Here is an 11,575-nt window from a genome sequence, read left to right on the forward strand (position 1 = left end):
ATAGAACGCAGTGAAGTTTGTCCAAAATCTATTTTGCTCTTGATCAACCAATTAGAATAACTATGAAAGAAACCACGGAAGATAATGGACCAATCAGATAATTAAAAGCTATTTGAAGCGTGGAACTAAGGAACGCCTGATCACATTCGACTCTCATTTGCTAAGTAATTTCCGCTGAGTGTCGGTGTATATTCCATTAAGCTGCACAAAGAAACCATAGGACAGCACATGTTGCAGGTATGCCTGCAACTTATTCTCCTACATATAAGACTGGTACTTGCCTTGTCCAAAAATAATATGAAAATGAGATTAGCAACTAATAGTGATACATCTGAGGTTTATATTTATTTCATTTTGTATGTCGAGACCGTCAACGACAGGTAAATATATCTGGTTCGCTGAATGCAGAGCAGAGGAGTTCTTATTGAACACGTTTTTAATCTCCGGGGAGTCGTATGCTGGGATATATGTGTTACTCTAGCTTCAGAAGTTTTAAAGGATAATAGACTAAGTCAAGAGCACAACTTGTGGACTGATCAAATTTCGATTTAGAACTACTGATGCTACTTCTGCTTAGTAAGCAATCCAAGTTAAAACGCTACATCAAAAATATTCCTCGGCAAAACCAAGTGACAAATATGCAAGATTAAATGTTCTCGAATGGAAGTAAAAGAGTAGGATATATAACTTACAGATGAGAGTTAATTCAAAACAGATGCCCATTTCAGGGAAATAAAACCCAAGCATATCGATCTTTCAATTTTGCAAATTGCTGATCCTCTTGGCTTTTCTAGTTAAACCCCAATGATTCACAAATATGCCGTCTTCAAGTCTAAAAATCACAAAATCAAATCAACCCCACAATTACTAATCAAATTCCATGAAAAGAAACGCAAAAAATTAAAATGCCAGTGATAGTGATTAATCGAAAGCAATTGAGAGTATCGAAATTTCTGAACGGATTTGTGAAAGGTGGGTTTCTATCAATTACCAGGCATTTTGGTTGAACATAGCGCAAGCTTGTTGATGAAATTGACAATAACAGTTTTGACGCCCGAAGGTTTACCTAAAACAAAGCTTTGCCAATTGTGTGTGGCTCATAACCAATATCAATGTGAATTAGTGTGAGAGTTCAGCACAATCATCATCACGTCTTACTTCACTTGATTAACTTTGAATGTTCATCTTGATTTAGGGTTCGGAATTCCTCACCTCTTCATTTCAATTCACTCTTTCTTTCTGTTTTAGTAGTCTTAAAATTTCGATTTCTCAGCCCATGAAATCCCCAAACCGAACTGAACTCATTGAGGAGAGAATTTGGTTATGCTGCTGAGGAGAGAAGAAAGGAAGAAAACAATCGACGGGAGAATTCGATTCTACTACTGTTAGTTGGAGAAGGATACAATCGAACGGCGACTGTCAACAGTTCGGGCGTAACGAAATATACGTTCACCAACGAAAAATACGTGCATACACCAAAATTTGGTTAGCGTTTTTAGAAGATTCCTTGCGCTCATTAAAGGGGGGGAGATTTTCTCTTCGCTGATCGTTCTAGCTGGGTTCATCTGTTGCTGATGCGAGCAACTTCACTTCGTGCTACTGGATTAACAACTTTTCACACGAATCTTGTATCACACGAATCTGATTCTTCGGCTTATTTGTCCAACCAGCTAATTGAGCTCTTCCTTCGTGTTACTGACGAGAACAGGTTCTTGTTGGGCTTCGCTTAAAAATAAACAATCCAAAGAGAAATTAGATCTGCTCTGTGGAGTTATCATTGTGCTGACGAAGTATATCTGTAAACCAAATCGAAACTTCAGTATTCAATGTTTTCAAAATCACTTGATTATGTTCGTAAAATAGGGTTTGGTTGCTGTAGATCTGTGAACAAAGCTTGTTTTGATTCACAATAAGTACATGAGATTGAGTTTTTATGAAGAACATCTTTTAGTACGTACGAAACTTTTCCAAATCTAAATAGTTGAACAGAAGATTAAATAGATTAAGGAAGAGATTTATTCTTTTGAGACTAAATTATTGATGATGTCTCTGTTAAATCTTTCTCCGGTATAAGATTTCTCCAGATCTGCTCCTGTTTCTCTGCATCTTTTCCTTATCTCCTTGAACTGTTGATCTGTTTTTTGTCTGAAGGTACAAGTTGTTGACTGAGACCTCCATTTTTGCTCTCTAACTCGTTAGTGACTATCAGCAGCTGGACTTCGCTGGAACCTTTTCTACCAAATTTCATTGGAATTTCTGGATCTTTTCTTTGAACCAACACATCACAGTTCAACCTGTCTGTGTTTCTAGTGCCAAAATGTAACGGCACGTTTTCCTACAGCCACACCCAAGTGTTTTGTTCATGTTCTTGACTCATTTCTACTCCAAACATATAGTACACTTTCTAGATCTAGCTTCTTTGAACACTAAATGATGATATGAGGTGCTAAAAATATAAAAGAGACACACAAGTTTTACATGGTTCGATCTTTGAATATATTTACATCCATGGATTTTACTATGATAATTGATTTACAATATGAGACACCCTTAATGAGTTTTTAGAGTTCCTCTAGATCTAGTTTTTGGGGAAGAAGATAAAGTTAAAAGAAAAATGAATCTGATTCCTTTCTTTCTCTTAGATATTTTCTTAAGGGTCTTCTTTTATATACCCCTAGAAAACGCAATCCATACCCCTAAGTAGTTGAAAAAACAGTTAAAAATTAGTCAGTAGAAAGTTTTATAACATTTTGATTTTTATTTATAAACCTACCCCTTTCCCTAATAATAACCGTGACTATATTTAGAAATTACAAACCCTAAATCTATGTATGAACTCTCTCGCCTGATTGTAGTTATATTTCTCTCTAACTAATCCCCTTTGTATCTCACCGCCATCTCACTCATACGATAGTAATACACACCACTACGTGAACAAGTTCTATTTTGAAATTCACCTTCCTATACGTCACTATTGTAATAAACCTGATCCCCAGTTCCATAATTCACTTTTCTTCTTTTCAAGTTAGGTTTAGAACCAATTGAGCATTCATCAAAATGGAGTTCGTTGAGCTTTTTAATGGTGATGGACAAGAAGGTGAATTATCTGGGTATTAAGAAAAGAGTTGGATTATTATAGTGGTGGTGTAGAGAGGATTCAAGTAGATGAATGGGAAAGAATGTGGATCGTTGTGATCCATTTTGGGTTTGAAATTCTCATCTTGTGGTCGCTGTTAATGAGGATGATGGTGGTGGAGGTGGGCAGATCGACAGATATCAAGATGTGTTTGGTTACATGAATAACAATTTTTTTATCAGTTGGGATTGTATGAACTATGAAGTGAATAATTCATTGTTATTTGGATAAAGATGACGAACAAAGGAAAGAGTAGGATCAAGGTCGGATGAGAAACGGCTGATTATTTCCATTGGGTTCGTGTTTCTTTGGGAATGGGGGTATACATGTTTAGTAGATTTGATGGGGTAGCAAGATAAATTTTGGGGGTACCAAGATAAAGGGGTACCATTAGTACTTTTAGGGGTATATAGAGGAACATTACTAAAGAGTAGAAATGAATTTACAAAAATATCATTTACTTACAAACTAAGCTAAGATATTATGTTGACTATCCTAGGGATGTTATATTACTTCGGCCTTCATCTGACACCACATGTCGAGTATGGTATTTTGGTATCTACCGAACGAACAAACACTAACAATAAAATAGTCTTGCACTGAGTAAAACTTATACGTTGACAAATAAAGTATCACCAAGAGAAGAATTAACGGCATCCAATTCTTTATTTTCATAAGATGCTCGTTTTCTTTTAGAACTGCTACTACTTTCAGCTAGTAGTTCATTATGCTTGCGTTTCGCTTCTTTATCTGCAGCTTCTTCCATTGTAACTTCAGTGTTTTTCTTTGAGTTAGAATCTTGAATTTCAATAGCATCCTTGGACTGTTTTTTTTCCGTTGTACCCATATAAGTACCTGAACTCACCGAAACTAAGCTCTCCACGTAACTCTCCGAAAAAAAATTACCATCAGTTATGCCATTTATATTTAGGATCCTAACACTATCATTCTTTTGGTCGTATAAACCGAGATGTTCACCAACCTGTATTAGAATCTCACTATCTTTAATAGAGCCATAGAACTTTAACAATCGGGGCTCTTCAGTCATTCTTTTTTGGCTAATGGTGAATTGCTTTGTCCAAGATTCTCTCACTCCATAATTTTGCATAACCCATACATCAACACGAACATCACGGACACCAGAAGTTAAGCAAAGGGAATCTCCCAGAACTTGGACATCAAATATCTCTTCTGGATATGTCATAGTTTCTTCAGGAAGTGGTAAACCAATGAACTTCTCAGTGTTAATATCAAAGGAGATTATAGTTTTTTCACGAGTGGCCGTATCACCTGACCAGTGTACAGCTTCACCTAACCAATGAAGAACACCATTCAGAAGCACACCACCAGTAACATCCGAATACACATAAGGGATGTTTTGGCGTCTAATCCATGAACCAGCTATGTACAAATAAACTTCAGAAAAATTGTCAAGCTCGCCATCATCATCAGACTGGCCAGTTGCAATGCCTACCAACTTGTAATTATCAGTTTTGGCATCGTAATCAAAACCATATGAAAGGAGGCTTTCTTCGGGCGCCGGTGCTCTTATAATTTCCTTGTACTCTCTTGTTGATGGGTTCCAAAGAAATAGTTTTTCACTATCAGAGGCCAATAACAAAATCAAGCCATTGGAAGACCCCACAATTAAATGGCGATTAGTATGAGTTATAGCATTATTATTGTTGTCGTTTGGGTAATTCATAAGAACAGCTCCGCATAGTGTTGAAGCATAATCTATGGAATAAAATATATCATCGGCATCGTGCATATAATCATAATCATAGACTCCAATCATAATTTTTGTGTTTCTATGGTGGTTTTTGGTGGAGAGATTAAGGTGATCCTTTATGAACTTACGGCTAGAAAGTAATGCATTCCAGCTCTTGCATACAGACTTGAAACATAAAATGGATTTCAATGGTAACCTTAATAGAATCTCTTCTTGGATGTCTTCCGGAATACTTGATCTTGACATTGTTACGAAAACCCAACAGATGTTGAGATTTCCTTACTGATTTTATATCTCCTTATGTTGCTTCGTTGTTTCACGAAGTGATGTTGTTGTTTATATCTCCTTCTGTTGCTTCGTTCTTTCACGAACTGAAGTTGTTGTCCACTTTGAAAACCGACGACAGCAAGAACTGTTGTTGCTTCGCTCGCAACAAGCAAACTTGTTTTATAGGTACGGCGTGAAGGAGAATAAGAATAAGAAGACTTTTAGTTTCTCATATAGGACGTTCTCTTTTTATAGGCGTTCATATTAAAAGTTTTCCTAGCTATTGTCAAGTTGCTACATTCCAACAATAGCTATATTCCGAAGAACACAATTAGGTGTCTTCGGCTTCAAGCAATTTCAGCTTTTATTCACCAAAAGGTTTATCTATCCTACGGACATCTATAACTGAAGTAGATATTATCGACCGACCAGACAAATTAACGTCCAATGTTTAAGTTTCCTAAACAGCTCAAACAAGCTGTATTTCTTCCCATCTGAGTCTAGCACCAGAATTTAGAGAAACCTATTATTTATACTTTTTATGGATACCTCATATGTAGAAAAACATGTTGGGATCTTGCGACAATGAACAACACGTTAGACGTATCAAAATAATATGTAAAGAACTAATCCGAAACAACTCCACGGAAATAACTTGACGAGGACAGAATCACAGGTTCAACAAGTTGTCCTTAATACATTAGTTCGCAGGTATACTCGAGTTAAGTAATGTCACAGCGAAAATGTATCCAGGATAAGACTGCCCGATATAAACGAGCATCACTCATTTTAGTTCTTAATTATTTCTTATCAAGTATCTTCTTCCATATTGATCACCTCATCGTCTGCTTCAGTTTCTTCCCAAAATGTTTCACCATCGAATTTTTATCCACCTAGGCAAAATAAGAAAGTGCATCATATAACCATAATAATGTATTAAATATAATATAAATAATTAATGATATCTTATACTTTTACGTTTTCTTTTATAATATAATAAAATATAATTTCTTAGTTTAAATATAATATAAATAATTAATGATATCTTATATTTTTACCTTTTCTTTTATAATATAATATAATATAATTTCTTAGTTTAAATATAATATAAATAATTAATAAAAATATAAAACCCTAAAATGGAAACGTACGGGGCGGGTATGGGGCGGGGACCTAGAATCCCATCCCCGCCCCATCCCGCTTCACTAATTTCGGGTATTACTCATACCCAACCCCAATCCCGTTTGTACGGGTAAAACCCTACCCAATAGGGACGGGTACCCAGGGGATGGGTTTGGGTGGGGCAAATGGCCATCCCTACTTAAGATTTTACTAATTATTATTAATTACTAATCCTGATTAGTGAGGGGTAGATTAGGTAATACGTAAAATACTTAGATAAGGGGTGACCCCGAATGGATATCTGGAACCAGTTTTTGTCCTTTTTCTTATATCCCCAATTCCTTTTTGTATCCCCCATTAATGGTTCGTTTTCATGGGATTGATGACTTCGGATTAGTTAGTGGAGATAAACAGGGAAGCTAAGTCTTCAAGATCCAAAAAAAAATAGGAGACTTATAGTCATTCTCGACTAAAAAGGGAAGAGGAAGATATTGACGGACACATGGAAGAATCTCGGTCATGTTTGGCTCAATATAGGAGAGTTTGTATCGAAATAGGAAACCACTTGAGAAGAAAATGGAATGAGAAAAAGTCGAGACTTTCCGCCAAAGAAAGAAAATATATTCAATCATGTTATTTCCTTAAATTTTGATCATTAATCACGTTATTCCAACTTGATTACTATTTGTTTCCATATTTTTATCATTGATTGTCAAAGTTGATTGATGTTTTATTAATGTTGATATTTCTCTGTATATAAAGTTTCCATACTTTGATATTGGCGAGATGATGAAGAAGAATGGAGGCAGAGATGATGAAGAAGTATCGTTAAAGCTATTACTTCAACTTCATTGATGGATTTGCAAATCAAGATACAAATACAATTCTAAGAATTTTAACTATTGTAGTTCATGAAATCAGAGTTGAGAATATTTCGCTTTGGTGTGTCGCTTGTTCACTGATTGCTGCATCCCGTTATGCTTTTGAATTTGGTTTGATTTTCCCCGAGATGGTTCAATCGTGACGAGCTGATAGTCGAGATTGCTCTGTTCCGAGCAGGTGGACGAAATAAGCTTTCTGGTTGATTAGGCGAGGTATATCGACTGATATCTTCGTGCGTGCTGACGAGGTAATGTTCAGGGGGTTAGTCATGGGAGAGTTTGATAGATTTTAATGGATTTAGCAAATCCCCTGTTAGTCGTGAGAGAGTTTGTCAAAATCTTTTAAAATCTCTGTTAGTGGTGAGAGATTTATAGGGAGTTTCTAAAACTACCTCAAAATCCCTTAAACTCCCTGTTAGTGGTGAGAGAATTGATTAGAATCTTTTAAACTCCCTGTTAGTCGTAAAACAATAGAGTCATAGGGAGTTTATAATTTGGGGGAGTTTGAGGGAGTTTCATGATGTTTTTGTGCTTGGACAAAATCTCTCAAAAAACAAGAGATTTCTGGGGAGTTTGGGTTAAACCCCCCAAATTGCCTAGACTCTCTCACACTCCCTCTAAATCCCTAGTGATTTAAATACATTAAAATCTCTCAAACTCTCCCACGACTAACCCCCTGGTTGAGTCTGGATTGAATTATTCTGTCCATCTTTGTAGCCGTTGGTAAAGTTGACGAAGCAAAACCTGAGTTTGTGTTTGATACTTCGCATTTTTTTCTTCGTCCTGCCTGGCTGCTTTGCCTAGGTTGATGAGAAAACTTGTTGACGAAGTGTGTTTGGTTGGGACTTGTTCTGAGCCTGTTAGATTTCATTCTCACTAACCATCATCTTCTTCGTGAACTATCAGGGCCTTGCCATTGTTGATGACAAAGTAGGCTCAACTACTGCGTCTTTTCTCTTCTCGTGAATTATTATGGCTTTTCCGTCATCGATGACGAAGCTGATTTCATCTTTGCCAAACCTTGGCTGACACATTACGAACTACAAGTAGAAAGCACGTGCGTTGCACGTCAATGAATGCTAGTTTTTCACACTTAATTTCCTTTGTTGCAAGTGGAGTGAACGTGCGTACCACTTTGGCAGATAATAGGCCAAGAAAGCACCTGCATTCAGTGGTCCTTCTTGAAGACTTGCTGGAGTACTAAATAGCAACATGTACAAATTAGTACAAAGATGTGCAAACATAGACTTCACCATGAAAAACAGAAAGAGGAATGCTTAAAATTCTCAAGCAACTAACTAAGAAAAATAGAACGCAGTGAAGTTTGTCCAAAATTTATTTTTCTCTTGATCAACCAATTAGAATAACTATGAAAGAAACCACGGAAGATAATGGACCAATCAGATAATTAAAAGCTATTTGAAGCGTGGAACTAAGGAACGCCTGATCACATTCGACTCTCATTTGCTAAGTAATTTTCGCTGAGTGTCGGTGTATATTCCATTAAGCTGCACAAAGAAACCATAGGACAGCACATGTTGCAGGTATGCCTGCAACTTATTCTCCTATATATAAGACTGGTACCTGCCTTGTCCAAAAATAATATGAAAATGAGATTAGCAACTAAAAGTGCTACATCTGAGGTTTATATTTATTTCATTTTGTATGTCCAGACCGTCAACGACAGGTAAATATATCTGGTTCGTTGAATGCAGAGCAGAGGAGTTCTTATCGAACACGTTTTTAATCTCCGGGGAGTCGTATGCTGGATATATGTGTTACTCTAGCTTCTGAAGTTTTGAAGGATAATAGACTAAGTCAAGAGCACAACTTGTGGAATGATCAAATTTGGATTTAGAACTACTGATGCTACTTCTGCTTAGTAAGCAATCCAAGTTAAAACGCTACATCAAAAACATTCCTCGGCAAAACCAAGTGACAAATATGCAAGATTAAATGTTCTCGAATGGAAGTAAAAGAGTAGGATATATAACTTAAAGATGAGAGTTAATTCAAAATAGATGCCCATTTCAGGGAAATCAAATCCAAGCATATCGATCCTTCAATTTTGCAAATTGCTGATCCTCTTGGATTTTTTAGTTAAATGATGAGTGCCAAATATTGTATATATCTATCCCTTTTTGTTGGCATTTAACTCATCTTTTGCGCATTAATTCTACATTTTATCCCATATTCTGTATTTTCATTGTTTTCAAGAATAAATATTTTATTAATTAATTTTGCATTTTTAGGTAATAAATAAAGTTCGGATGAGTCGCGGAGCGAAAAGAGCAGAAAAGTAGTGAAAAGCCGGGAGAAATTACGCAAGGAAGCCGCGAAGAATGGTGCGCACAACCTCATTTTCTACACACAAAAGCGCCTCCGTTCTCAGCCATCAGATCAGTTCTCAGAAGCATCCGACGGTCGCTCCTTCATAGAGCATCAAAATCTGAAGTCTCTGCCGAGCACCACAGCGCTGAAATTCCAAGCCTTCAGATTAGATGGTAGTTGAATCCAACGGTCGATCCCTTGCTGTGCATCAACGTTTGATATCTCCGCCTTACACTACAATACCTAACCTCGATCTTCGCCGTTGATTTTGTTGTATCAAAAAATCTGACGGTCGCTACCAACCTCATCAGGAGGAACCATCCGATCCACCTACCAGCTTCACATCCCACGGCCCATCTAACGAAACATCATCTCTTGATGGACCCGCCTCACACCCTAGCGACCGAACCCATCCACCTAACCAAACACCCCCCTTCTCTCCCAAACAGTCGAGCCTCTCCGCCATCACCTCCCTCTGCAGAAACCGTATACCACCACCTTCTCCACCTCTGCCACCCACTCCATCTGCCACCACCACCAGCTCAATACGAGCTCTCAAACCACTCAACAACCCTAACCCACATCATTACTTCCCCTTTCACCAACTCTATGTCCTCCTAATCACTCAATTTCACGCCTCTCCCATGTCAGGAACCTAGAGGTGAAATTGACAAATTAGGTGAAATAGAGTTGCAATTGGAGGCGTGGATAACATCAGGAGAGTCAGAGGAAGGATGGGTCGACGTCAATTTGAAGATTAGGTGAGTTAATTTCATTGTTGGAATTTGGGGATTTTTCTATAAACCCTAATTGTATAATTTAGGGATTTGGGGGTATAAATAGACTATGGGTGTGTGTGAGAGAGTATGCTTGGAGTAGCCAACATCCAGGACTTTCATGTCCTGTTAACTGCTAATTTCAGTTCACTGTTAAATGTTAATTTTTAATTTCAGCTCCTGTTGTTAATTTCAGTTCATGTTGTTTTTTTTAGTTCAATTTGCAGTTCTGTTAAATGTCCATGTTTACTATGTTCATGTTTCAGCTCAAAGTTCAGTTTTGTTCATTGTTAGTTCAGTTAGTTATGATCATGTTTGTTGTTGCTCACTGTCAGTTACATGTTCACTGTTGCGTTTAATTTGCTGTCACATTTGATGGAATGCTAGGCTAGATACATTTGAAGCTTTGAACTAATTGTGCAATGGAAGAAATCAGTGCTCATAGCAAGCTGATTATCTTGCCATTCTTGTTGTATGCTTAGGTTGCACTGTTGATTGAGCATTGGGAGAAACTAGTTCTCATAGCAAGCTAGTTTTCTTCCCATTCTATTTGTTTGCCTGTATTCTGCCTTAGCCTTGCTCATTTTAGTTTTTCCACATCCCTGCCCTTGGCCTTAGGCCTTGGTTAACTTGCTTTGATCTTTGTTGTTGCCTTGTTGTGTCTTCCCTTTTGTTGCTGTTTAGTTACCCACTGCCTCTGCTTTGTTATTCTTGCTGCATTTTATTGCCTGTACATTCTGTTGCTGCATTGCTCTTCTCCTGTTGCCTTTTTCTGCTACTACTTTCCTCTGCAGCTGCTGCTGCCACTTCCACTGCTGCTGCTGCATTGCCCTTGCAAACTATTGCTGCTCACTTGTGCAGCACTTGTGCTGCATTGCCTTCCCTTACACTTGCAGTGCTGCTGCCTTCACTTCCCTTGCAGCTGCTGCTGCTGCCTTTCTGCAGTTCCTGCTGCCACTCCACTTCCCTTGCAGCTGCCCTTCTGCTGCTGCTGTTGCTGTTGTCTGCTGCAGCACCACTGCTGCATTGCTCACTTCTCCTGCCAAGCCAAGTTCAGTTCCTGCAGCCAAGCAAAGGCCCATCTAACTGAGCCCAAAGCTCAGCTCACTTCAAACTGAAGCCCAATTCAGTCAACTGTGGGCTTAACCAAAGCCCAGTTGTTTAAAACCAAAGCCCAAATTCATTAAGGCCCAATCCAATTCAGGCTTAATCAAAAGCCTAAGTTTAAGGCCAAAGCCCATTGACACTTCAAAGACTAACTGAGCCCAAGCTCAGTTCATTTTATTGTTATCAAACCCATTAGCACTCAAAGCCCAATTTAAGCCAAAAG

At 37.8% G+C, this 11,575-nt stretch overlaps 1 protein-coding gene across 1 annotated transcript; it reads right to left on the bottom strand.

The window, feature by feature from the left end:
- Positions 1-3,746: 3,746 nt before the first annotated feature.
- On the bottom strand, positions 3,747-5,114 carry LOC113311404 (F-box/kelch-repeat protein At3g06240-like). The gene has a single exon (XM_026560246.1). The coding sequence runs from the start codon at positions 5,112-5,114 to the stop codon at positions 3,747-3,749; it is 1,368 nt and encodes a 455-aa protein (XP_026416031.1).
- Positions 5,115-11,575: the final 6,461 nt, after the last annotated feature.

The sequence above is a fragment of the Papaver somniferum genome, chromosome 9 (genome assembly GCF_003573695.1).
Source record: "Papaver somniferum cultivar HN1 chromosome 9, ASM357369v1, whole genome shotgun sequence".
Classification (NCBI taxonomy): Eukaryota; Viridiplantae; Streptophyta; class Magnoliopsida; order Ranunculales; family Papaveraceae; genus Papaver; species Papaver somniferum.

Bases quoted from the DNA above. Each gene is read 5' to 3' on its own strand.
- LOC113311404 (XM_026560246.1), bottom strand. From the start codon at position 5,114: ATGTCAAGATCAAGTATTCCGGAAGACATCCAAGAAGAGATTCTATTA.